Source organism: Fukomys damarensis, unplaced genomic scaffold, assembly GCF_012274545.1.
Source record: "Fukomys damarensis isolate Sample0158 unplaced genomic scaffold, DMR_v1.0_HiC HiC_scaffold_31, whole genome shotgun sequence".
Taxonomy (NCBI): domain Eukaryota; kingdom Metazoa; phylum Chordata; class Mammalia; order Rodentia; family Bathyergidae; genus Fukomys; species Fukomys damarensis.
In genome coordinates, this window is record NW_022900943.1 from 14,740,621 (window position 1) to 14,768,267 (window position 27,647).

Genomic DNA, 27,647 nt, shown 5'->3' on the forward strand with positions numbered 1-27,647 from the left:
ATTGTTATTGAATAGGTGTGTCGAACCTATGGTCTTTCAGTTATTTTTGCAGTCTTTTTAGTGTTATTCTAAAAAATTATATGAAGGAACTTTTCATTACTTACATATATTAACTGGAATTATCTATATTCTACGTAGCCCAAGATAGTTCATCTTCATTCAGGAAAGAAAGGCTGCAATTTGGACATGCCTACTGTAGAAAATTGATCACTGAGTCCCTCAGTGAAGATCTGTAAGAGGGAATGGATCAGAGTCAGATTTGAAATACAACTGCTTTTCTTTATACATAAATATGTGCAGGAATTATAATGAAAATGAGAAATGGGTGATTAGTAATGTAATTACAAATTTGGAGATATATCTATATATATCTATATATGGATATATGTATATCCATATATAGATATATATATGGTTGTATTTGTTTATGCAGCAAGACTTTTAGATTGATTTATGTTGAATCTATACATTTGGTTCCCATACCCAGAACCTCATAGATCATTTCATAAAAATCAGAGTAATAGACTTTTAAAACTAATATATTCCCTTTTTTAGGAAAGGGAACTTTGGGAGAAGTAAGAACTATAGTGCACATCCTGTTATGATTTTGGTTTGGCTTAGTTTTAATTATAATGATAGGAATAATTATTGCAAAATAATTAAAATGGTTAAATCTGCTTTGCCTGTTTTATTATTAACTATCAAGTGTGAGAGGCAGCAAAACCAAAGAATGATCTTCTCTAATTAAACAGGTATTTGTATTCCCAAGTAGTCTAGGTATGATTTTGTCTGTGGATATGTTAATTTTTTCCTTAACAAGGAATTTAAAAGGAAGTAAAATCAAAACAAGTAATAGTAAAAGAAATGTAAACCTTCAGAGAGAATTAGTCTGAAGGCTCAAACTTTTTTTTTTTACAGATTGCATTTGCACATGATTCAACTCGTGTGATTCAGTGTTACATTCAGTATGGTAATGAAGAACAGAGAAAACAGGCTTTTGAAGAATTGCGAGGTATTTCTTATACATTGAAGATTGTTATTATTTGTAATGAGTCACTTCTTTTCCCTCGAAATAACCAAAACTGCCCTAGAAAATAATTATGTATTGTCCTTTGTAGGATTCTTTTTTTATTCACCTGGATAAAGTTATTTGTGTTCCTGGAATTCTACTTTTTTAGTTTTCTTTGTTTCCTTCTGGAGAACTGAAATGAAGATACCAAATCATTGTAATATGTTTTGTTTTGCAGATGACTTGGTTGAATTAAGTAAAGCCAAATACTCCAGAAATATTGTTAAGAAATTTCTCATGTATGGGTAAGTTCTATTATTTATAAAATATATTTTGCCTTAGTTTCTCAATTCCCTGGATTTCAGCTATGTTCAGGTGTTACTTAAAAAGTCTGTGATTGAGCTGGGGATTTAGTTCATTGGTTCCGCTGCCTGCCTCGCAAGTACAAGGTTCCAAGTTCAATCCCAGGTACCAAAAATAAAAATAAAAAATCAGTGATCAGCTGGGGATGGTGGTACATACCTGTCATTCCAGCTGCTTGAAAGGCTGGAGCAGGAAGATCACAAGGCCAGCATGAACAACTTGTCTAAACTCTGTCTCAGAATGAAAAGAACTAGGCTATCTTTAATAAATGGTGCTAGAAAAAATGGATTTCAGCTTGCCAAAGATTAAAACTAGATCCCTATCTTTCACCATGCACTAAACTAAAATCCAAGTGGATTAAAGATCTAAATATAAAACAGAAACACTAAACTTGCTGGAAGATAAGTTAGGTAGAACTATTGAAGACATTGGTGTAGGAAAAGACTTTATGAACAAATCCTCAGTAGCGCTGGAACTAGCACAAAGAATCAACAACTGGGATCTCATCTTTTTAAAAAGATTCTGTTCTGCAAGAGAAACCACCAACAGAGATAAGAGACATCCTACAATGTGGGAAAAAATTTTTACCAGGTATTCTTCAGACAAAGGTCTGCTATCCAGAATATATAAAGAACTCAAAAAAATCAGACTCCCCCAATTTAAAACCCAATTCAAAAATGGGCATCTGAAATGAACAGACATTACTCAAAGAAGTAAAAGCAAGTAAACATACGAAAACGTGTTCAACATCACTGGTCATTCAAGAGATGCAGATGAAAGCAATGCTGAGATTCTATCTCACCCCAGAAAGAATGGATGCTATCAAGAAATCCACCAAGGGCTGGTGGTTCTTTAGCTCAGTGGTTCTGCCATCTGCCTCACAAGCTCATGGTTCTAAGTTTGATCCTTGGTACCAAAAAACAAAACAAAAGAAATCAATAATAAATGTTGGCGGGGTTGTGGGGAGAAAGGAACCCTCCATTGTTGGTGGGAGTGCAGACTGGCGCAACCACTATGGAAATCAATATGGAGATACCTCAAAGAGCTGGGACTAGAAATCCCATTTGACCCAACTATCCTTCTGCTGGGTTTCTTCCCAAAAGAGTTAAAAGAATCATAGCAGAGTGATATATGCTCACCCATGTTTATAGTGGCACAATTTGTAGTAGTTAAAATTTGGAAACGGCCCTGTTGCCCATCAACTGGAGACTGGATAAAGAAAATGTAGGTTTTTGTAAAATGGAGTACTACTCAGCCATAAAGAGTGAGAAACGAGACATTTACAGCTAAGTGGTTGCAGTTGAAGCCATACTCTCTTTTTTTTTTTTTTTTTTTTTTTTTTTAGGAGACAGGGTCTCGCTATGTAGTTGAGACTGACCTGGAACTCACTATGTAGTCCAAGCTGGTCTTGAACTCACAGCGATCCTCCGGCCTCAGCCTCCGGAGTGGTAGGATTAGTCGTGCGCCACCACGCCCGGCCTGAAGCCATACTCTTAAGTGAAATTAATAGGACCCACCTGTGTAAATACCGTAAAGTTCCTCTGGTGCGAAAAACTAGAAGTTTAAATAAGAATTAAAATGTATGATTGATAGTGTGAAATAGGAAAAAAGGTCTAAAGGTATAGGGGAAATGAAGGGTAAAGGAAAGGTAAGAAGGGAAAAGAAAAAATAAAAGGAGAAAAATGAAAACAGTCTTTGTAAATAGGGAAAGGGTTGAGGGGGTGAAGGGAGGGCGGGGGAATGGGGAAAAAATAACCAAGATACATCATGTAAAGGTACAAGATCCTGATGATGAATTTAACTATATTCTATAACTAAAATGTACCCATAAAGAAAAAAATAAATTAAAATTAAAAAAAAAAAATCTAGGGTATAGCTCTGCCTAAGAGCACTTGGCTAGTTCCAGTTCCCAGTACCGCACACACAGCTGATGAGTTGGTCTCAGAAGTAAATTGCAATGTATTGTCCCCCAGCTTGCTAGCCTTCGTTTTCCCCTGACTGTGTTGAGTTTAGAAGTAAACCACAGATTGCGGAGATCATCAGAAGTTTTAAAGGCCACGTGAGGAAGATGCTGCGGCACACGGAGGCCTCGGCCATCGTTGAGTACGCGTACAACGACAAGGCCATTTTGGAGCAGAGGAACATGCTGACCGAGGAGCTCTATGGGAACACGTTTCAGCTTTACAAGGTGATGTTTCCAGGGTTTTTTGTTGTGTTTTTTTTCATGACTGATGCACTGAACGAGGGATGATAATTATTTTTTCTTTCTTCCCGTGTTAACTTTATTTTTTATTCATTTATTTTTGGTACCGGGGATCGAACTTGGGACTTGTGTTTGCAAGGCAGTCTGCAGAACCGCTGAGCTAAATCCCCCACCCCGGAGGGCGTTACCTTTAAACCCCCTTCTGAATCAAACTACTTTTGTTACTCCCTCTTCAGGTAGTCAGACTAAGGTGGAAGATTCTTGATAGCTTGTGCAGCTGTGCCTGTTACACAGCCACCTGTGGCTGAAGCCCTTGAGGCTCCCTGCCGCTCTCTTCTCCCCTTTCTTCATGGCTGTGTATTACCCTTCGCTTTGCACTTGGCGGAGGAAGGAAACTGGAGAGATCCCTCGTTGGAGAGAGTATAGGCATTGAATGAGCAAGGCCAGTAGTGGGACTGGGACAGTAAGAGGATCTAGTTCCAACTGGGGGCATGAATATGCTTATTTATCTGAGGGGATACAGACCGATTCCTCGGTCACTTTCATTAGCCAGGTTCAGTTCCTGAGTTGAATTCGGTGCCGTTTTTCTTTTATGACAGTTCTACGTGAGGAATATCCAACTAATTACAAACACATGGTGGCCAGGATTTGCAAACTGACCACCTGATCTTATGGGTGGGCACGTGCTCGGTGCCTGGCGGGTACCTTTCAGAGGCTGGTTGACTTTGGTGATGTTTTAGTCTGGCTCCTTATGTGTAGTTGACTGTCTGTATCCACGGGTTCCTCAAGTCGACTCTGACAAGTCAACGCCACATTGAAAATAATTGAGAACATTGCATGTGTTCTGAACATGTATAGATTTTTTTCTCATTATTCCTAAACCGTAAAATATGACTATTTACATTGTGTTAGTGTGACAGGTAAGATGATTTAGGTATATGGGAGGATGTGTAAGGGTTGTTTGTCGGTACTCTGCCATTTTATGTAAGGGACTTGAGCGTCCCTGGATTGTATGTACAGGGTATTGGGACCAGTACTCCGTGGATAGCAGAGGATGGTTGTACACTGGTAGACCTGCAAAGGGATGGAAGATAATCAGAATTAACCTATGCGTATAAATACATCAGAGCATGAATTATGTAAATATGGGGCATCTTAAATTTATTTTAAGCTTATTTAAAGTGACTGAGTTGCTTTTCTTTGTTCTAAAGGGAATAAATGTAGAGAAGTTTGATTTATTTTTCTTTGTTTCAGTCTGCAGAGCATGCAACTCTGGGCAAGGTGTTAGAGGTACACCCAGAAAAATTAGAGCTTATTATGGATGAAATGAAACAGATTCTAACTCCAATGGCTCAAAAGTAAGAAAGTTGTTTTTTTCCTTAACAAATTTGAAAGAGATATTTGAAGGAAGTTTTACGTAAACCTTGCCCAGAAAAGGTAGCTATTTCCTCCTTAGTATTAATCTTTTCTAAATAAGAGTATAAAAATTTTAGTTTGAAACCGTTCTTGGGGCAAAAAGAGATCTCTTGTTCTGTTAATGTGCCCTGTAAAAGGATAGCTTATCATAAAAGTTTGCAAACTTTCTTTAAGCAGTGAAACATTTTTTTTCGCAAATATGTGTTATATTGAACTGTTCTACATCAAATAGTTTCCCAAATATAATCCTCCTTGAATTGCACTGTGAGGCTCAGAAGCCTGTGCCTTTGGCCTTCTAGGCTTTGGTTCCATTCTACTGTGGAGTGGCGGGGAGCTTCTGAACTGGACCGCCCCCGGCACATGCACACATACAGGAACTGTGTGACCTCAGAAACTAAACATCTCCATGCCTCCCTTTCCATATCTGTAAAATTAGGACGATGCTACATACTTCTAGAGTTTTGAAGACTAAATGGAACATGATTTCAAGAGTGATGCTTCCCATAAAGGCAGTGCTGGTGTCTGCTGTTTGCTTGGATGCTTAATGCAAACTTTACATCTTCAGGGCCTAAACATCAGCCTCCAATGTATTCCTGAATTCACCACGTGTTGTACTAGAGGGTGTAGATCAAGTGCAGGGTGTTCCTGTGGTTCATGCTGTTTTATTTTTGCTAAAATTATTTTATGAAACTAATGCATTTTGAAGGATGCTTGACAGAATGAAAACATTAAAAAATAGGTATACTTGTAGATTTCTTGTACTTATTTAAGAAGGTAGCATATATTTGAATGATTTTATCTTTGCTGATTAAATACTAGGAATTGTGCCTTCCGGTCTTGCTTGGAGTGGTACTAAATCAATTTTAAATGTTAAAACTTTTTAAAAAATGTATCTTAAGTATTGCTGAAAGAATCAATCTTATGACAAGTTATATTTAGTGAAACCAGTTTATTTGCTTAGATTGTTTTAGGACAACCAAGATTACCTGTGTCTGTATGACTATTTTACTAGGTCTTGTTTGCCTTTTTTCCTTTGTTTGTTTTTAGGGAAGCTGTGATTAAGCACTCATTAGTCCATAAAGTATTCTTGGATTTTTTTACCTATGCAACACCAAAACTCAGATCAGTAAGTTCTTGGTTTTTGTTCTGAACCTATTGAAGCACTGGTTTGATGTATGTTACTCTTGGAAATTTTAGAGTTGCCTCCTTATTTGTAATAAATAATGCACAAACTTCTAATGAGCAAGCCTGCTAATTCCATTTCATTTTTTTCCAGGAAAAAAAATAGAATTGATTCTAGTTTTATTAAAGTCATTGAATCTTTATATCTTAATTATAAACCAGAGAATAGCCTGTACCTAACCTAAGCTGAAAGTTAACTAACACTGGAGGAATAGTCAGCATTTCGGTAGTTTTAAAATAACTGTGCAAAAAAAGAAAGAAAAATCATGCTGACGTTAAAGGGTTAGAGGAGGATACTTGACGTAAAACTGAATGACCCCGGAAAACTGACCTCACGTGACTGCAGAAGGAGCAGAGGGAAGGGAACTGCATTGCCCTTCAAGTCGGTGGTGGGAATACAAATGAGAACTCATTGTTTAGTTCCCTAAACTTCTCTGGCTTCACCATACATTGAGCTCATTGTCCATTTGTCCTCACTTTCTCATCACAGGGGATAACTGAAATAACAAGTCTGACTTTTAACAAAAGGCCAGATTATACATTCAGAGGCATTTTGACTCTCAAAATTAGCATCCAGAATAATTTCTCAGCCACAGACAGCCATCTGGGCTTTTGGTACAGTGACCATAGCAGTGTCTCATCTTTTGGAGATTTCTCTCCATTTCCCGCAGAACACGGTATTTTGTAATTCTGGATTTTCTGAGGGAGGATCTGTGTTCCCTTTGGCAAAGTGATCGTGTGAATGTATTCAGCAATGGCAAGTACTTATCCTCTTAGTGTTAAATGTGTTTTAGTAACAGCAAAAGTCATTTTTAACTAAATGTAAATTAATGAGAGAAGTTATCTTTTCTGGCGTTGGGGGAGGGGCACTTTCAGAAGACAGACTTCAAGCTTTGGGGCCATTAGGGTGTAACTGGAATATTTGCATTACTGTCCAAATGGATGGCTTTCAAGAGATCCCTAAGTCCAAGTGTGTGAGCTGAAATCTGTATTCTTGAGAATTATCCTGAGAAAGTGGGAACAGACCAAAATGGGGCCACCAACTATTCCTTGCCAGAACTCATTTATATCTAGTATGCTTAGACTTTGAAAATATAAATAAAAAGTGATACATTGAAATGGAAGGCTTAAGAGTAAACTACCTTGCAAGAAATTAAGCAGTTATTTCACAAAAAGGTCATTTATAGGTGAAGGCCCAAACTAAACACTAACACAGAGGATTATTTTTCCTTTGAAAATGTTATTTATAAGTGTGTTTATGTTAGAGAATTAATACGATTTTTGGAAATAATCCAATGATATTCTAAAACAGAGACCCTTAATTAGGTGAGTTTGGATTTCTTAACACTGCTAACTGCTAAATTGCTTTTTTTTTGAAAAATCATCTGGGGTTTATTTTATTACATACACACCTTGTAGCTTTTTAAAAACAGACATTGGTAAAAGTCAGACACGTTGTTTAATAGAGATTGCCTGCCAGCAGAGTTTGCTGCTTTTGATGGAAAAGAGTTTCTAGAAAGAGACTGTGTTCGCAAAATTAAAAATTAAATTGCTTGGTACTTTGTTCTCTTGCCTTTGTTCCCTGTGTCTGACTCTTCTATAGACAGATAAAGGGACAAAAAGAAAGGAACAAAAATGAAACAATTCCTTGACAGCCTTTGTTTCCTAGGAACTGATCGAAGCCATCCGTGAGGCGGTGGTGTACCTGGCGCACACGCATGACGGAGCCAGAGTGGCCATGCACTGCTTGTGGCACGGCACACCCAAGGTGAGTGTGCCAGCACTTGGGTGTGAATGCATAGTGTGGCAGTGAGGGCCTTACCTGCAGGCTGGGTTTGTCCGCTTAGCGTTTTAGCCCTGTTTGGGCTTTGCTCGGTGACGCATGCACAGCATTATCTTCGTACAGTTGGATCTCAGGCTTTACAGGCTCACCATGTTCTTGAGGACTCGTGTTACCTCTGCTTCAGTAGCAGCCATGAGGTTTCGCTGGAGCTTTTGTCCCTCTTAGGCTCTCTCTCACTTTGCTGGATGACTGGTCATATTAAGGCAGGGGGAGGAAGGAAGAGAAAATGAACAGTTAGCTACACATATGCTCCTGTGAGTGTTAAGGACTTTGAGAAAAAAGGTCAAGGTCGCAGAGGTCTACTGATCACAGAATTTCAACAGAATTGATTTTTATTTCCTTGATCACTATAATTCTGTCTTCAAAATGTAGTTGAATGTATGTACCATTTAATGAATGCAAATTTAATTTTATTCAGCAAATACATATTGAATAGTATCTCTATGCCTGACCATTTATGCATCTGAAGACAGTGCAGACATTGGAAGGAGGATCTCCAGTGTCACTGTAAAAGGTGATTTCATTAGGTTTGCCTTGCAGCTTATAATTGAATGGCTCCATATTTAGCATGTCCAAAGGACTGTCACATACAAGTCTTAAGATTTTAATACTGTAGCTCTGAAAGGACACGGTATATTGCAGTTTTTTCATTCTGGTTGCATAATTATTTTTACTAATGAAAAGTATCGATTCTTGAATAAAAATTGATACATAAATTTTTAAATTGAAATAGTTTTAATCTATAAAAATTAATTGATGCAATTTTTCCTTTTCAAGGACAGAAAAGTAATTGTGAAAACAATGAAGACTTATGTTGAAAAGGTGGCTAATGTAAGTAGAGTAAAAGTACATATTTCTTTTCTTTCCTTTTTTTTTGCAGTACTGGGGATGGAACTCAGAACTTTGCACTTGTGAAACAGGTGTGGTGCCACTGAGCTAAATCCCTGTCCCTCTTTTAATTATTTTTAATAATAAATAGAATTCATATCTGTCACAGAAAATTGAAAAATTCAGAAAACTATCAAAAAAAATAATTTTATTTTACTGAATTTTTAAAAATGCATATGCCTTTTATGTGGTTCATACAACATGTATTCTTTTTTCTGTGTCTTTTCTTTTATTATTTCTTATTTCTTGCATGGATTGGAATCAAACCTGGAACCTCACACATGCTGGGCAAGTGCTTTGCCACTGAGCTGTGTCCCCATCCCCTGGTGTGTTCATTGTCACTGTCTGTCTGTCCCTCTCTTTCTCTCTCTCTCTGTGTTTCTCTCAATTTAACATATTTTGTGCCAATTTTCTGTCTTAGATATTTTTGAAAGACCTATTTATTAGTTTCTTTTATGAGTTTGTCTAATCATTGATTAAACATGGGAATTACTGGCCTGGTTAAGATGTGTATGTTAGATTCTAGCTAAATAATGCTAAATTGTAGTTTAGAAACTGGATACTAGTTTTTCTTATCAAAAATACAACAAATTTGTATCTTTTTTTCTTAGAATATGCAATATGGTCATGGAATTAAAACTTCTCGATCAAAGCACATTTGCATTTTAAATTTTTATAGATGTTGTCAGTTGCTCTCCCAAGAAGTTGGACCACTTTACATTCTCACCAGCATAAAAGTGTGCCTGCTATACCCCACCCTGCTGGTATTCATCCGATATCAGACATTGTCACAGTTGTTTATAGGATAAGGGGAAAACGTAATTTTATTGTCTCAATTATATATTATTGTCCTTAATTACGTCATTTAAAGTCATTTGTACTTCTCATTTCTGAGAACTGACTTTTCATATATTTAGCTGATTGTTGGTCTTAATGTAGGAAGTTCAGGCATTTTTTATTTTCTCCAGTTTGTATTTGTAATCATATAATTAGTAATTTCCTCATTTTTTCTAATTAAAATTTTATTACCTGTCGTATTCATTGTTATTTTGCTCGAATGAGTATTGGCTGTTATCAAAAATCTAATCTCCCTAATTTAAAAAATATTTATTTCATCATCATCCAGGATACTAACAAGAGTTTGCTACAAGCTCTGAAAAGTTTTTCATTTTCTTTTATTTTTGTCCTTACCATAACATCTTAACATAAATGAAGTCAAGTTACTTAAACTCTGGGAGCAATATCAACATCACAGAAATAATTGACTATTGTGAAAGTCACAGTGTGTGTATAAGCTCTCCTATCCTTCTTAAAGCAGTCATTTGTATCTTATTTGCATATTCATTATATAATTATACCTTACTCTTCTAGGTTTTTCACTATTTACATTTTAATTATGTAGAATCACTTTAATGACATTGGACAAGATACAATAAATTCACTTGGACAGTATACGATAAAAAATAATGTATAACCATATAACCCAGAGATGGCTATTACAGTGTTTTGCCTTCCAGAATTTTCTGTGTAAATGTATTATTAACATTGTGTTTATGTATAATGTGTATAATTATATCTAAGCTTGTTTGTTGCTTTTTTGTGTTTAAATGTTCCTTTATATATTTAGTTCTTCCTTGTCCCTTGAATTTTCTTAAGTTTGATTTTCAGTAGCTATTCATTAACAGGGTATTTATTTAAACATCCTAGTTAGTCTTGGGTATTTAGTAACCAGATGAGTTTTTCTCCTTCTTTTTAGATCAGTCTTATCTCTAGAATATGATTAACTCGCTCCTGATAAGAAAGGAAGTTCTTTTGAATGACTTTTATTCATCTGGTTTGAGTTATGTTGGACAAGTTGTCAATGTGTTGATAACTTTTTTTTTTTCTTTTTGTGGCTCTGTGGGTGGGATAAGGGGAAAGTATACTTTTTTGATCTTTTCTGGTTTATGATTCTTACAGGGCCAATACTCTCATTTGGTTTTACTGGCGGCATTTGATTGTATTGATGATACTAAGCTTGTGAAGCAGATAATCGTATCAGTAAGTAACTCTGATAGTCCTGAATTTAAGTTTCTTAATGCACTAGTTGTGAGCGCTATAAAGATTCACCTATGCTTTCTGTCCGTATGTTTGTTACCTTTTAGTTGTCTCAGGTAAGTCATATTTTGGAGGCTTCCTCTGTTCTTGTGAAATCGTGGCCTTGTAACTTCATACTAATACTGTTTTAAACTTTAAAAACTGGTTAAATTTATGTTGGACTCTGTTTTGGATTGGGGCCATGAAGTGGTAATGGTTGAATCTTTAACTTGGATTTCAGAAAAACTGAGCTGACCTTGAAAAAATTATGCCAAAGTATTTCTGTCTTTCCTTTATTCTGAAACAACTGTTCCTTTTTCTGACTTCTTATTCTGTGGTCCTCTCTTCACTTCCCTTCCTTTCGTCATGCAAGTGGTGTTGGAGTATGTGGTAGAGACTGCGAGGGTGGGGATAAAAAAATTACAGCATTGATAGCACTGGCCAGACCTGGAAATGTATTGAAGACTACATAATTTGTATCAATTTTTATTCATCTGAAAATTAGCAGACTTTGTGCTTGGCGTGTATGGATGGGGCCCTTCGTGGCCCCTTAAACTGTTAGCAGCGGATGACTCGGAGGATTCAGCCTTACAGGTGGTGGTGCTGTGGCCTCCATAGCCCAGCAGGACCAATTGAGCTGGCTGTAGTAGCAAACAGTGTATCAGCTTGTGGAAGGGAAGGAGATCTGTTTTTCTTTCTTTTTTTTTTTTTGTAGATGCCAGCTGTAGATCCCAGTGTGTGAATTTCTCACGCCCTTGCTGTCATTTTCCAACTTTGTTTTTGACTATTTTAAGATGTGATGACTTCCTTTGGGGTAGGATTGTGAGAAGAAGCGAGTTGGCAAGATTTTCATGTCACACACAGACTGAGTTTTTTGATGTGTTCCTTGTGACCTTATTACCCTTTGACTCCAATCAATAATGATTGTTTTTTATTTCTGTGACAGAGATGTGAGGCCATAGAATTGGCTAATAAATAAAGTTGTTTCACAAAAATGGAAAACAGGCTGGGCTATTCAAAGTTTGCTTTTGTTTAATATTTTCATGACAACTACAATTTGCATAACTGTTCCCAATGGGTTTTAAGAGAAACCAAACTTTTTTCACAATTTGCCAAAATCATCTATTAAATTAATCTCCAGAAATTTACCCTACTTAAAATTGCTATTGAGACAGATTTAATTCCTTGTGCTTATCAGTTGGATTCCCACAGATATTTAACCAACATTCCTAGCGACTCTTACTTCGGGCGGCTTTCCCTGAATGGCCTGGTTTGTTGGTTTCTTGCCTCTAACCACAATGCTCAATGGGTTCTGTATATTTTTAAACTATGTAGCTAGTGATAAAACTCTGGAATGCTAATTGCTCTTGCATTTTTCCCACCCATCTACTGCAAAACCTGTTGGAGTATGCCAGCGCTTTTAAAAACTAACCAAGAAAGCCTGGTGTTGCTAAGCAGTCTGTGCAGGACACCTGGACTTCTCTGAACATCAGCCTTCCACCTGTCAGAGTGGATACAGATTGTTTCTCACCTACTTTAGTTTCCAAAATAAACTTAGTCATAAAGCTTGATCCAGCTTACTCTGAAGTCACTGGGGAGATGTAGCTGGTTTGACGTAGTTTTCCTTGGGAAGGTAGTAAGAACAGTTAACCAGTTGTTGTTTGAGGTTAAGTATAATAATGCTGCATGTCTTGAGATGTGTATCTTTAAAGTATACATAACACTCAGCCTCCCACTATCTGGCATAAAATAAGTAAAATCTGACAAATAGAGGTTAAGCCTTTAACATACCTATGCCTAATTATTTTTCATGTTTAAAAGTTCTGTGTTTCCACACAGTAAAATATTGAAGACCTAAGTTTGTGGCAAATTCTGTGGCAGTTGTTAAATTTTAACGGCTATAGTAAATCACTGCATTCTCAATACTCAAACATGGAACCTGTGTGCAGGGAAAAGATTAAGCTCTGTATTAGAAGTGGAAATGCAGTGTCTTCAATAAAGCTATTTACAATTGGCAACATATTTTTTTTAAAAAAAGTTCTACATATGCAACTTCTCCTTGCTGTTTTCGTTTGACTTGATCATCAGAGGTTAGTAAGCCTTCTTTGTAAAGAGCCAGATAATTAATTTAGGTTGTATAGGCCATATATGGTCTCGGTCTCATAGTCCTGTTTTATTTCTGCTTTTTAGCGCCTCTGGGAAATGTAAATACCATTCTTAGCCTGCAGGGTGTGCAGAAATAGAGTTCAGAATGGATTGGACCTGTGAAGTATAATTTGCCCACCTTTGTCCTCATTTCCCTGTTAGCACCAAGTATTTATTATATGAACACATGGCATTGTAAACATTTTCCCCAGTGTTTGTTTCCCAGCTTTTTAGGAGTTCTAGAACTTCGTTATTCCTTATTAGTTTTTGCTTTTCCAGATTATCCTGTGAACAGTAATGTGTATGTTTTCTTAGACACACATGAAAAGTTTTTCTGTGGCATCTACTAACCAGGGTCGCCAAACGTTTATTGAGAGTCTCGTGTCTCTTTTCCTTCTCAGCCACTATAAAGCCTATTGCATTATGCAGTCCAATTAAAAGTAGCCAAGAAAGCCTGGTGTTATTAAATGTTCTCCTTAGAAAAACTGAGTTTCCTGAAATGTTGTGTTGAGACTATAGCCTGGTAGTCACTCCTCTTGTTTTCTGATAAGACTAGTCTGCAGTGTCCTCCGATCGCCCGTGTAGGTTTAGTCTGACTGTATCCTCTCAAGCCCTGTTGTCTTTGCCATCTGTTCATTCAGCAGTTAATTGCAATCATGTTGATCTCACGAACTCAGAAACATCCATTGACCAGGCAGGTAGATGAGTGAGGCCAGCCAGGCGGAGGACCAGGCAGGAGACCAGGGGTGAGTGAGGGGCTGAAGAGGCCTTTGTTCGAGATGCCGCCATTCACCTCCAGTGTGGCAGTGTGATGGACCATCCCACTATTCTTTTAATTGATGTAAAATACACATATTATGCACCATCTTAACCATTTTTCAAAGGACAATCAGGTCGTATTAAATATACTCCTATTGTGCAACCAATCTCCAGAACATTTTTTCCTTGTAAAACTGAACACCCATTAAACTAAACTTGCCAGTTTTTTCAGTGGAGTCAAAAAGTGGACTTTGGGATAAAATCGCCTTTTTTTTTTTTTAATCACCATATTTTTAAAAGAAAACACCCCAGAGGTTGGCTGGTGTTTTAGCCTACCCTCAACACTTCTTTTGGTATTCATTATTTAAATCTTGGATATTTATTTTTAACTTTCATTTAGCTTTCTTGCCTTTCTTGATAGAATTTAGCTGCTTAAGGCTGAAGAGGTTTGCATTTCTTTTTGGTCCCCGTCATAGATTATGTACACCACTCTGCTCTCAGTAAGGTGATGCTTTTTGCATTTCTGTGTTCCGTGTAAAACGTGTATATGCCCTCATTCTACTTCCTGTGCACAGCTTTGATTTTGATCTTTACTCTTCCTCTAAGACAGTTGGTGAAACGTGTGTGCCAAGAGTCTGGCAGGGGTTCAAGAGCAGAAAGTCAGAACTGGCCAAGGCTGGAGATAGAGCTCACTGGTAGAGTACTGCCTTAGTATTCCCAAGACTGGTTTTGATCCCCAGCACCCGAGAGATAGATAGATAGATAGATAGATAGATAGATAGATAGATAGATAGCAGGCAGGCAGGCAGAGAGGACTTTGGATTTGATCCCCATATAAATAAACAAGCAAATAAACTTACAAGAAGAAGTGGCCAAAGAAATCTTCAAGGGGAGGTCTTGTGTTCTTCCCGTGTTTTCCTTTTGCTCACAGACCTGCTTTGGAACATAAGAAATTACAACAAGTGGCCCTACATATGATTTTCTTTTAGTTTTTATAAGGGGTAAGCTAAGCCAAACTTAAAAATTGGATTCACATTGTTAGTTGTGAAGGTGAAGACTTTTGATTCTACTAGTTTTATTTCATCTCTAGATCAAAACGCTGTATATTGAAAGGTGTGTAATAAGTGTAGCAGTTTTTAGCTGCAGGGTGAATTTTCTGATTTGCTTGTAGTAATAGCACAGGTGGGTGTAACATTTCCTTTTACAGATGAGGGAGATGATGTGCAGAGAGGTTAGAGGATTTGCCAAAAAGTACACAGCTTGACTTTTAACACTCCAGAGACCAAATTTAGCACAAAAGCAACTGTGCCTTTGCAGTCTTTCAATTATTTGTACGTGAAAGGATTTGTTAATAGTCTCTAGAAGATAATTTAGAGATTTCTCTACTCTTTCTCTGTAGACAAGGTAAAAGAGAAGTGGGGTAGTACCCCATAATACTGCAACACTTGTATACTGCTTTCTTTATATTTTCAAAGATTTGTAATTTCAGTGGTAGGGGAAAGCTAAAATGAAACTGAGGAGGGAAGTTAATTACCACATTTTTAGATGAGCATTTTTTAGTTTCATAGAACTGTTAGATCATAAACTTTGCATGCTTAAAAAAAACTTTAAACATGATTTCCATGATTTAAAAACCAAAAGACAAGGGCTGGGGATTTTAGCTAAGTTGTTCTGCTGCCTGCCTTGAAAGCGCAAGGGTCCCATTTTGATCCCAGTACCAAAAAAAAAAAAAAAAAAAAAAAAGAAAGAAAACCAAAACACAATAAAGTTCAGTGGATTTGGGGACTAATCCTTGAATATAGTTATGCACAGATTTTATGCATATATTAAAGTTCTAGTTTTGTAGGTTAAAAAACAATTTCTGTCCAAGGCATATGCTAGATTTGTCCTTCACTGTGTAACCCATGGGGGAGTAACTTGGTGGCTTGGTACTTTCTTTCTTGTGTACACCAAGAAAAACATTCTGATTAAAAATAAATAATAGCCATTATAATTATTCACTGCATCTTCCTTGTTTTGAAGGTATTACATTTCATTGTCATTTTTTAGGAAAGCAAAGCGTTGTTGTTTTTATGACTGTGGAAAATGGCCAGATTTAGTTAACATTCTCATCTCTTTCAACAAATTATCAAACTAAATAACAAAATATCTCTGAGTTGAAGTTTAAAACAGGTGGGTAAAGGTATACTAAGGATATACCAAGGGTCCCGCATATTTGAGCAACTAAGCATTTCATCAAAAAACAACACATAATGAGCCCATTCCTGTACTTGTAGAAGCACAGCGACACTCAACAACTAGCCACACACCTAGAGTCCTTGGGCTAAATGACTTCCTCAGTAATACTAGTCACAGCAGAAATTGGCTCTGTGCTCCATATATCAATGTCTCTGTGCTTCGTTCAGACAGTTTCAGGAGTAACTCCACATTTGCCATTGAGTACAGTGAGAGGCTAAGGATGTAGTCTTCATTGTCATTCTAGTCCCAAGTATACTTTAGGAACATGGGAAATGATTCATTTCTTTCTTTATAATTTTATAGGAAATCATCAGTTCCTTGTCTAACATAGTAAAGGACAAATACGGGAGGAAAGTCTTATTGTACTTACTGAGCCCCAGAGATCCTGCACATACGGTTCGAGAAATCATTGAAGTTCTGCAAAAAGGAGATGGAAATGCACACAGGTAAAACCTCCGATTGTCCATTAATGTTGTTGTTGCTGTTCATTAATTCTGAGTAATACCTGCTTCTAGAAATCCACACACATGCACGCTTTCTTGACATCTCAAAAGATGAATTCTGCTTTAGTTCTGTCAGGTTTTTTAAGTTGTGACATTGCAAAGAAGTACAAGTGTCACGCCGAAAGACCTCTGAGCACCCGGTGCATAGATGGCATTCAGGTGTAGGGCTTACGGGTACAGTGCCGTGTATTTGAGTAACTTGGAGAGTACATTTCCTAAAGTAGTCTAAATACGAATCAGTTTAAGGGATGATTTCTTGTTTGACCTTTCACTGGTTTGATTTGTTTTTTGGGGTGGGTTTCTGATTGTTATTGTTGTTCTGTATTGCACAGGCCAAACTATTTATTAAGTGCTTGTTCTGTGTCAGACACTACTCAGATCCAGGTTGCAAGTATGAAAAACAACACTCTTCAAATCACCTGCTACCCACATGCTCATCAGATTGACCGACAGTTACAACAGAGTGTGACCCACAGTCACAGTAGTCTGATAAGCTTCAGGAGGTTCTCTGATGCTAAGGTCACTGTGTTTCCTTTGCTGTTTATTTCACCTCACCCTCGTTGGACATTTTCTCACAGTAAGAAAGATACAGAGATCCGCCGTCGTGAGCTCTTAGAATCCATCTCTCCCGCCTTGTTAGACTACCTTCAGAGAAATGCCCAAGAGATGGTTCTGGATAAATCTGCGTGCGTGTTGGTGTCGGACATCCTGGGCTCCGCCACTGGAGATGTTCAGCCCGCCATGGACGCCGTCGCCAGCCTGGCCGCAGCAGAACTACACCCTGGGGGCAACGATGGAGAGGTAGAGTGCTCCTGAGGGACCGGTGGGAAGCTGCGAGAGTTCAAAAGCGCCGGCCGGCAAGAACGTCACTACAGGAAGGTTTAGCAATAATGATCTCCACCTACCTCACTGTCAGTAGTACATTTTAACACTGAATTCAAAAAGCCACACATTATATTACTTGTCTTTCTCAAAAGTGTGCAGTATTCGGTGTTATCTGCAGAGTAAAGACTGAACCTCACCATGGCTTTTTTATCCCTGACTGGCCCCATGACACCTCTGCAGAAATTTCCATGCTCCTGAGTTTTGCTGTGATTTTCTGTAGGTGCTTCTTCCTTTGACTTTGACTGCTACCCCATTTCTCCATTTCCCTGTGTTGTGTGTACGCATCTCATATCCCCAGAATCCTCCATAAAGCGTTCCCTAAGTTCTCAAAAAACTCCTTGCTCATTCTCATCTCTCCTGCCTCTGTTATTTGAGCCCAGTGTTCTACGTTGCATTTAAATCACGGATTCATGCACTTACGCTGTGTGCAGGGCATCACTTATCCATCGAAGGACACAGTATTTCGGTGTTTCCACAAATAATTATTTAGTACTGAAATGAAAGCTATGCAAGACACCTGCAGGCTCTGTGGGATTGTGTAAGAACAGTGAAGCTGAGACCTGACAGATGCTAGCTCAGTGAAGAATGATAAACTCCAGGCTGAGGGAGCAGCGTCACAGCAGCTCTGGGGAAGGTAGGAGCACAGCGTGTTTGAGAAGCAAGGGCTCGAGGTTGGAATCAGCAAGCAAAAGCAAAGAGGGCGGAGGGTAGGTCACACAGGACCTGTATCCCACGCTGGCTCCCGGGAAACAGACTTGTGCAGAACCTGCTATTTTCAGAGACAGTGGCCTCTGCTTTCACTTATTTTCAGAGAAGCCTTTGTCTCAATCTCACGGTAGCCTTTCATTGTTATTCTTGGTGTACCGTTTGAGGGTATGAAGTAAGTTATTCAAATTCTGTGCCTTTCGTACGTTAATCAAAAATGTAACCTGCTCTGAACGCATTAAAAGCTACTCACACCTGAAGAGACGGGCTCCCCGTCCAGAGAACACGGGATCCATTGGAGAGACACACGCAGACAAGGTGTTGCAGTACAGGTGGTACCTGACTTTTGGTCCTGATCAGTAGTATTGAGTGAAGAATACTTTGGCGGCAGTGGATAGACTGCTTCAAACGGCAGCATTTAGGTGATTAGAATCATTAGAGAAGCCGAGGTGCCCACTGCCAGATTCCACGTCCCTGGCTTGCTCTGTCTTCCCTCTTCTGCCATCTGTGTAGCTTTAACTGTGTTATGGCCACAGAGTCTTCACAGCCGTGGCTCTTGTCCTCGAATCAGGGTCCCAACAGGAGCAGAAGAACAAGAGCAGCAAAGCTTTTCCTGGGACTAGGAACAGTGCCTCCAGATAGCTTTCTTGGTACTCATTGGTTGGAACCCATCTACTTCTGTGCCAGTGTCTGCCAGCAGTAATCGGATAACTAGGCCTGTTTAAGATCCGTCAGGATGAATCCCAGAGAGTGGAGGGGACCTTTAGAGAAGGTGCTGGAAGGGGCAGAACTTCAGCAGGGGTGAAAGCCCAAGAGGGCAAGGTGCTACTGAGGTGTTCTCCAGCAACTATAACGTGTTACTCATCTTGGGTCCCCTGTAACCAAGTGGGTACTTGAAAATGTTTCAAACCAACATGTGTCTGGCTCTGAAGAAAGGTGATGCCGGCTGTTGAGTGTCCAGGATGCTCTTTGAGGTATAGGGTTGGGAAAGAGAAGTGGACTGTGGGTCTTAGAGAAGCCTTGGCCCTGCCTCCTGAGAGCAGACCATGCCGACGAATGAGAGAGGAATGCACGGTGAACGTTTTCTCTCAGGAGGGTGTACCCGAAGAGACCCTCCCAGGTCTTGTGGGAGTAGTCATTGTGGCCCTTGAGAAAGAGTAGGGTTGAGCTGCAGAGCACTTCACGGACTGCTCATCAGATAGTTTGGTGACGTGTATTTAAAAATTCAGCATTAAGTTTTAATACTTCTGCTGTAGGGTTCTGCCCTGGAGGTTTTTTTATCCTCAGAACTACATATTACCGTGGGAAACAGGGCCAGCGTGGTTTGCGATGAGCAGCGGGGGGTGCTGTTCAACCTAGAACCCCCAAAGTCATGTCAGCCTCCTGCTGGCTCTTCGTCCTCTTGTGTGACCCTCTCATTGCAGCCTGGGGAGTAGCCAGGGTCTCTGGCCCCTCTAGATAGGGTGGACATTCTGGAGCAAGATGCTTGTAGCCTTGTGGAGCTTGAAACCCTGCTGGGTCTTGGCATCTGCATGTGATGATACAGATTAAATTGTGGGCCAGGGCATGGATGGGACAGTTTGGGGAATTAACGTGCTCTTGGTTCCTCACAGCTTCATGTTGCAGAGCATCCTGCGGGACACCTGGTTCTGAAGTGGTTAATAGAACAAGATGAAAAGATGAAAGAGAATGGAAGAGAAGGTAGGCTGTGCAGTTTGACCTTTTAAGATGTGGAATCTTTATAAGTCCTGGCGCTCCTGAACTTTACACTGGCCATTTAAGTTCACATGAAGCATGTCAGATGTTCAGAAATGAACTGTAAGAAATTATTCAGTCGTTATCAGTGATGCTTTTTCTCTTAGAAACTTGTGTCCAAGTCATTTTTCGCCTTCCTGCCTCTCTCACTCTTCTCTTCTCCTTCAGACTTTTAGCGAGACTGGGTCATTGCCCTGTAATGCTACTCTGTTCCCTGAGGATGGTGTAGTTGAGAGGCGTGATTTTTATCTCTGGTTTTGAGAAAAGAGCAAACAGTTCTCATTGTGGATGGTTGCCGGTGTATTTGGCATCGGAATACATGTGGCTGAAGAGCAACCCAGTCCTTGGCACTTCCTGGCTTCTGTGAACCGTACAGCTACTCTGCAGGAACCCAGCTGTGAAGAGTAGGACAGCGTCTTTTTTCTAGCTGGAAAGTGGCATACCCTTCTCTTCTTCATCCTGTCTTTCTCTTGCTGAATCAAACTCCATCTGGTGTGGAGGCCACTGAGGAGAGTTCCCCCACTGACCTAGCAGAGTTTGGACTTCCTGTTACTGTGGTGGAAAAAGATGACAGTCCAGGGATTTATGTGGAGGCGTCTGCAGTATGTGGCCAGTGAGGCAATCAGTGTGGGGATAGAGCTGTTTGGCTTCTCATCTTACCTTTAAGAATAGGGACTTGGGGCTAGTTTTCACTGGAAAAAAAAAAAAAATCCTATATATATAAAAGAGGACATTTGTAATACGGAAGGAAAAATAATGTACTGAATCATCTTTCATCATTCAGGAAGTTGGTGCAAAGTTGAGTTGGTGCCAGAGAAGTTGTTAAAGTCTAAAGAATTAAGTGATTTCTCTATCTTAATGAAAGTGTGCACAGAGCCCTAACGTAATGCATGTGTGGACCTGATGTGTCTGTCTTTCATGTCACACTAAATGAGTGTGTCTGGCAGTTTTGATTATTTTTGCTGTGTAGGAATCCACCTAAAACTTAGTTTTCAAAGCAGTCAGAGTTCGGTGTAGCCTGCCTCTTCTCTGCTTCTCTGGAGTTGCCCGGTAGAAGCACATATAGGACAGGAGACACTGGTTACTCTGGAAAACACAAGCTGCTTTATTGCCTGACCTGTCTCTAAGCAGGTGTCGTGAAAGGCTGCGTAGCCATTGGCACTGGCTTTAAAGACTCCTTACATTTGGGTATCTTTGAATGAATTGTACAGCCTACCTAACCCAAGTAGTGGCTTTCAGAATAGGTTATCCCTCCTTCCTACTGTGAATCCTAGCCCTTAGAATTTCTTCTTTGTTCAGCAATGGGCTACACTAGATAGCAGTGAATGAGCAATACCACGACCTCGGGGGTCAGAAGTATTAAATGAGTGGCATTTTGATGTGTGGATATCTAAGCATTGTAGGGAGAAATTGCCAGATAAAAGCTCAAGTCCAGATTCTTCAGTCGCTAACTATGTCCATGGCACCTTCAGGGAAAGCATTCCCCTATGAGGGAAAACTTGGTTTCAGCCAAACACAAAGTGCTACTGTCAAACGTTTACTTCTTGAATAACTTTCAGGTAAAGGTTAAATCACTCTATATTGCAGAGAAATGCAAACCTGACCAAGTAAGCATTCTTTAAGAATACCTTTTTCTTGAGTAATTAGTGGTGAACATAGCTCGGGGTTTGGGTTAAAAGAAATGTTTGTGTTGACATATTATGTAAACCTACACTGGCGTTTTCAGTGTTAAGGGAGATTCAGAAGTCTTGTTATTAGCTTTTTAAAATTAAAATATAGTTACAAGCTTGGGGTGATAGAAAAGGTCATTGGGAGTTTGATATAAAAGGTTCACTGAGTTCCAGTGTATTTTACAGGTTGTTTTGCAAAAACACTCGTAGAGCATGTTGGTATGAAGAACCTGAAGTCCTGGGCTAATGTGAATCGGGGTGCTATTATTCTTTCCAGGTCTGTATAATGTGTATCTTTCCGTGTATGGGAACTGACATGTAAAACATACTTCTTCACCCTTGTTCCTATGTTATAGTATTTGTTCTCAGTAGCCTGGTACTGCTCTGGTCACAGTCTAGACAGCTGCCACGAAACAAGTAGCAAGTAATAGCTTTGTCAGTTCATTCACCCTTAGGATTTCTTTTGAACTGCCAACTTATGGATGTCAAAGTTCACAAAATTGTGGCATTTACAAGGTGTCATATAGTGATTTCACTATTTATGATTTCAACCAAAACATTATGGTGTTGTCATTGTTACAGCATGTTGAACTGAAGGGCATTCTGTCGCTGAGCTATATCCCTAGCCCTGTGTGTGTGTGTGTGTGTGTGTGTGTGTGTGCACGCGTGTGTGTGTTTTGAGGCAGGGTTGTCTGGTAGTTGCTCAGCCTGGCTTGAACTTGTGATCGTCCTCCTTCAGCTTCCATAAGTATGAGGATTATAAGCATGCACTACTGCAAGTCATGTCCCAATGAAAACTGAGCACTGTTTTTAAGTTATGCCCAACTTTCCATGCAGTTTTCTTTGTTGTGAACTCCAAAAGGATTACAGGATCATTTTTTACCATAATTTGTGTGCTCGTTGTTTATTTCTAACTTAAAACAAGAGAAAACTGATGATGTGCAAATTGAGGTCCATCTTGTGTATTCTCTGGATTTAGTTATGTTGAGTTTGTAGTTTACAGGTCATTGAAATTTCTGAGCATTTTAGGCCCATATGATACCCTTCTGTTAAGAACATTGACTTTATAAGATTTGTGTGTTGATTTGAAGCAGTCACTGTTGACTGCTGTGTTACCAGTTTTGGGAAACAGTAATCCTGGTTTGAATCTGTCACTGTATTTTATTTGAATTTGCTATGCAGTTTAAACTATGTTGTTGTGTTAAGTTAAATGTTTCCTCAATATGTAATTTGACCTAGTGCATATAGACTCACACACAGTAACAGCTATGTCCTCCAGTAGATCAGTACCTCCAAATATTTAGGTATTAAATACATATCATTTTGTTCACTTCTCATTAAAATTAGCTCATTTTCCAGTTGATGTTGAACAGTCAGAATCCATTAACTGAAACATGAACTTTTTGTTAGGAATTTCTTTACGAGACATTTGAAATGTTATCACCTACTGACACATTCTTTCATTACACTCAGTTAACTAGAAATTTTGGTATTGCCATGAAATTAATTTATAAAGATGCTCATCAATCAGAGCTCTTGGGTAAATTTCAAACATAAGAATTATATTATGGGATATTATGGAGCACTGCTCAGAGCACGTATAGGAACATGAAATATTTGAGGTTCTAAGTAGAAACTGAATGAGTTAATCATTTTGTTTGGTTTCTGGATATTGTGATGAGCTTGATTTAGTTGGTAAAAATCCCTGCTTGTTTATATTTTACTTAAAACTCATGGGGTTTTTTTTGGAAATTGTTTTAATGTTTTATGCTGTCTTGCATGGTCTTTTTACAGTAACCAAAGAAGCATTTTTGGTGGAAAGATGAAATCAGCCTTGCATGTTGGCTAAAAAATAACTCAGGAGAGCAGAATTCTGTAGCATGCAAAAACACTGTGTCTAGGGAGACTGCTGGGTTCCAGTCCTAGCTTATTGTGTAGCCTTGAGAAAATGAATTTTTTTGTGTGTTTCTCAGTTGTAAAGTAAGGTCATTAATAATCCTAAAGTTGTTATGAAAACTGCATATAAAATCTCCTTATATCTGATGTGCTCAATAAATATGAGCTGGTGTTATGTATTATGTAACTGTGTTTAGCCAAGTTCTACAAAATAAAAACACCGAGTCACAAGTCCCTTTAAGCAGCCTTTTGCTTTTGGACTTTTTCAGCTTTGCAGGTGGCTGGTTGTACTGTTGCTTGTTCCCCACAATGATTGAATGCTACCTGGTGCTGGTTGACAGGCTCTTTATTGACATGATGGAACTTACTAGGACTGGGGGCTTTAAAAAATGCCAAGTAATTTTCTTCTAGAATATGATTCAGAGGGTCATCCAGAAGAAGTGGAGAGAGACAGGAAGTTCAGGCCTGATGTTCTGTGGTCAGGTGACCTCGGCCAAGTCCCAGTTAAAGAGCAGTGCGCTCCTCTTGCCAGCCTCTGGGGTTCTGTTCCCTTTGGGGTTAGAGCACTGCAGCCAGTAGGGTTCCAGGAAGTAGGAGTGGGGATGATTTGGTTCTGTGTTACTGTAGTCTGGGCCTCTGACTTTAGGTCTTTTGAGATGCTGGCATCAACCCCGGGGAGCCTGGGGGGTGTGGCTCAATGGTTTTACCTTGTGTGAGCCCCAGGTATTATGAGAGAACAAACAACTCAGTGAGGGAGAAGATAAGTCTTGTTTTTATTCCATTCCACAGATCAGGAAACTGAGTCCTGAAGAATTAAAATAATAGCATCTTCTTGGTTGTATAGCCAACGTAGTATCAAACTCAGTGAAACTTGAAGATAAACGCACTCCAACTTCAGTGAGTGTTACAGGTGTAGAATTTAAGAATCCCTACTGACTGTTATCGTTCATGCCCCACACCTGCCTCTTGTGCGTGTTCATTTGGGTTAAGTCATCTCTGCTCTCGGGTTTATAATCTAGGTAGGGAAAGATAAGATAAAGCGTACAGGTCGAATAATCTTAATAAAAGATATAATTGAGTAATAAGATGAAGTCAGTCAAGTCTGCTTGAATGATTCCACCTGTAAGATTATAAACTTTTTTTGATGTGGTTTTAGAATATAGATGCTGACTTTCATTTATTTACCTGGTGAATTAAAAGAAAAAATATATACTGTATATAGTTGTAGAGTTGGCTTTCAATTAATGAATTCTTTTATACTGTGGGTACAGTAGTATTGCAGATAATTTAGGGGTTTTATGAAATTTAATTTTTGTTAATTTTTTCCTCTCTTCTTTAGCCTTCTACAGACCCCTGACCAAGAAGTTGCAAATAAAGTCAAAGCTGGGCTGAAAAGCTTGATTCCTACATTGGAAAAAAATAAAAACACCAGCAAAGGAATAGAAACTCTGCTTGAAAAACTGGCTGCATAGGTGGACACAGTTAAGAATGGAATGGAATCATTTTTCCCTTTCTCTGTACTGTTTCCCGCTGCAGAAAAGAAGGGTGAGGGGGCTGGGGATTTAGCTCAGTGGCTCCTCTGTCTGCCTCACAAGCACAGGGACCCGAGTTCGATCCCCAGTACCAAAAAAACAATAAAAAAAGAGGGTGAGGGTCCACCTCATTGATAATTTGGGAGCTCTGAACATGTGTTTCTTCTTTTTGTAAGAATCTATTTTATATATAAAGTTGTTTCTAAAATGGTGGGTTTTTCTTTAACCTACTGGGTCCTTTATCACTGTGAGTAAAGATCAGAGTGTGAGGCAGTGACAGGGACACAGTGTTCAGAGAAGGCTTCCTGGAGGGCGGGCCCGGGCCGTGAGAGGACCTGAGAGGGACCGACAGGACCGTCCTGCCCAAGGGAGGCCGGGTATGGAAAGGAAGAGCCCAGGAGAGTCCGGTGGGAGCAGTAAGTGGGAACGAATGGCTCTAACTGAACTTCGGGAAGCCGGGGGCATAGCCTGCATTTCTTACTGTTGTATGGATGGCGTTCCATGGCAGGTTTTGTTTGAAAGCTACTGAAGTAATTTGTACACGTCACAGAAAATGAGAATTAGGTGATCACAGTAGGGAGCGGTGAACGGTTCCTCTGTCTGGATTTGGGGTCTCGAAGGAAATGGCTCCTTGTAATGAGACACTTCTCCTAAAATAGTCAGAGCTTTATAGAGTGAGGCTGGCGGTGGGCAACTCAGTGGTAAAGCACCCTTAGCTAGCATGTGTGAGGCTCTGGGTTCAATTTCTACCATCAAAGCCTATAGGGTCTGAGTAATCTTGTTAATGTGCAGTTTGCAGGTGGGATAGTAGAAGGCTGCATTCTCTGGTGGGCTTGGGTAGCCATCCCGCTTTCATCCCAGAGCCTCTGCCCTTTCTCCAAGGGTCTGACATGATAAGACACCCACTCGGTCTGTCACAGCAGTTACGCCCATTAGAGAATTGGCTGTGCCTTTCCTGTGCAGACTGTGAGGTCCCAGGACTACGCCCACCTAAGCTCCTGGGGCTGCACCACCTTCGGTCCTGCCAGGGGGCACAGAACTCTCCCTAAAGAGCAAAAGACCTCATGCGTCCTCGTAACTTTTGTTGTGGATTCTTATCCTGACTCCCACCGAGTGAGTCGGTGTGGGGTGAGAGGCCTGGAGGGATGGGGCTGGTGGAAGAGGTGAGATGTACTTTTTTTTTTTCCTGGTACCAGGAATTGAACTTAGGACTTTGCACTTGCCAGGCAGATGCGGTGCCACTGAGCTACAGCCCCAGCCCAAGAAATACTTTCGTAACGTTAAGAAAAGCAACCACTTCCTTTGCCCCCTGCTTTGTCCCACCTCGCCCTCTTCAGATCAACTTCCAGCTATCCCCAGGACTGGTGAATTCCTCATGTACTCATTCTATAGTGTGTATTTTTAGTTGTTTGGTTTCAAGTATTTTCTTGACGTTATTCCAGAAAATGCAGATTAAAACCTTTACTACCACTGCTTCCCTCCAGTCTTTTTCCCTGTAGAACATTTGTGATGAATCAAAGGATTTCTGTTCCTGAATGTTCGAAGTAGTGAATTGTTGCGTTTTCTCTGCTATTTTATGCTTCCTGGAATCAGTTACTGTCTTACTTATTTTCATTTAGTTTCGTACATTCTGTCATTCATTTTTCCCAGACTTTTCCCACTTAAGCTCTTCTCTCATAAACTCCATTGGCCACTCCCCTCTTCTCAGCCTGGCGGGCCTGCCGTGCTGTTCTGGTGTGGCCCCCTTTCCTTGTGGTTCAGACATCCTGACTGCTGTAATTCACCGCTTCTCATCCGCCTGTCTCCAGTGAGCCATCGGTGTGATGGAACTGCTCGCTCAGCCGTACACCTGCTCGCGCTGCACGTGTTGGGCACACGAAGGGGCCGTGCTTTAAGTCCATGGGTTTAAGGAGGAGCCCAGCCAGTAAACCGTGGAAAAGAGGTGGTGTTACTGGGGAGTTTCTGAGACCCTAGACTCACAGGAAGGGCCTCTCACCCCAGCCGCACTCCGAGTCGGCACTCTCCAGTCGCTTAGCACTTGCTTTCTCCTGGAAGCACCAGTCCTTGCTTTCTGGAAGTCCGGAAGAACTGGACCTTGATCATTCTCCTGTGCGTTCCCTTTGGCGTCAAGTCAGTTGAGGCTTCTCTTACTCGATTCAGAAAGGAGTCAAATCGGCAGGCTACAGCTCAGATCAGCATCCTTGAGCCAGTCGTTTCTGGGTGCCGTCAGTCAACACTGCTGGCTGCTGGCCCTGGGCTCTGGAGCCCTTCCGAGCTTGAGTCCGTAGCTGTTTCTGTCATAGCTCTGTCTGCACTACTCGGGTAAGAATTCATAGTAGATTCGCAGGACCTTCCGAGCCCACACTACCCAAGAAATAAATTGCAAGCAGATATGTGGAGAAAGGCTTTATTTGAGCAGAACTTGTGCTGCAGTGTCGGGGAGGGCCCTGTGGGTACACCAGAGAGACCCTAAACCTCTTTTAGAGGCCAAAGTGCAACTCAGAATCCACTTGTTTGGTACACAGTGCCAACACTGCAGTGAACCTGAATACTGAGGCTTTAGTTTAGAAAAAACAACT

The 27,647-nt window shown here is 39.9% G+C and overlaps 1 protein-coding gene across 2 annotated transcripts in view; it reads left to right on the top strand.

The window, feature by feature from the left end:
• Pum3 (pumilio RNA binding family member 3) overlaps positions 1 to 25,206 on the top strand; it is a 35,901-nt gene extending 10,695 nt beyond the window's left edge. For both annotated transcript variants that reach the window (XM_010640118.3, XM_010640119.3), the window contains exons 6-18: positions 919 to 1,012; positions 1,248 to 1,314; positions 3,386 to 3,560; positions 4,830 to 4,933; positions 6,039 to 6,117; positions 7,843 to 7,941; positions 8,794 to 8,847; positions 10,864 to 10,944; positions 16,426 to 16,568; positions 17,204 to 17,426; positions 19,829 to 19,916; positions 21,827 to 21,917; positions 24,876 to 25,206. In XM_010640118.3, the coding sequence (XP_010638420.1) occupies positions 919 to 1,012; positions 1,248 to 1,314; positions 3,386 to 3,560; positions 4,830 to 4,933; positions 6,039 to 6,117; positions 7,843 to 7,941; positions 8,794 to 8,847; positions 10,864 to 10,944; positions 16,426 to 16,568; positions 17,204 to 17,426; positions 19,829 to 19,916; positions 21,827 to 21,917; positions 24,876 to 25,008 (1,431 nt within the window). In that variant the 3' untranslated portion in view covers positions 25,009 to 25,206. The remainder of the gene's footprint in view (positions 1 to 918; positions 1,013 to 1,247; positions 1,315 to 3,385; positions 3,561 to 4,829; positions 4,934 to 6,038; positions 6,118 to 7,842; positions 7,942 to 8,793; positions 8,848 to 10,863; positions 10,945 to 16,425; positions 16,569 to 17,203; positions 17,427 to 19,828; positions 19,917 to 21,826; positions 21,918 to 24,875) is intronic.
• Positions 25,207 to 27,647: the final 2,441 nt, after the last annotated feature.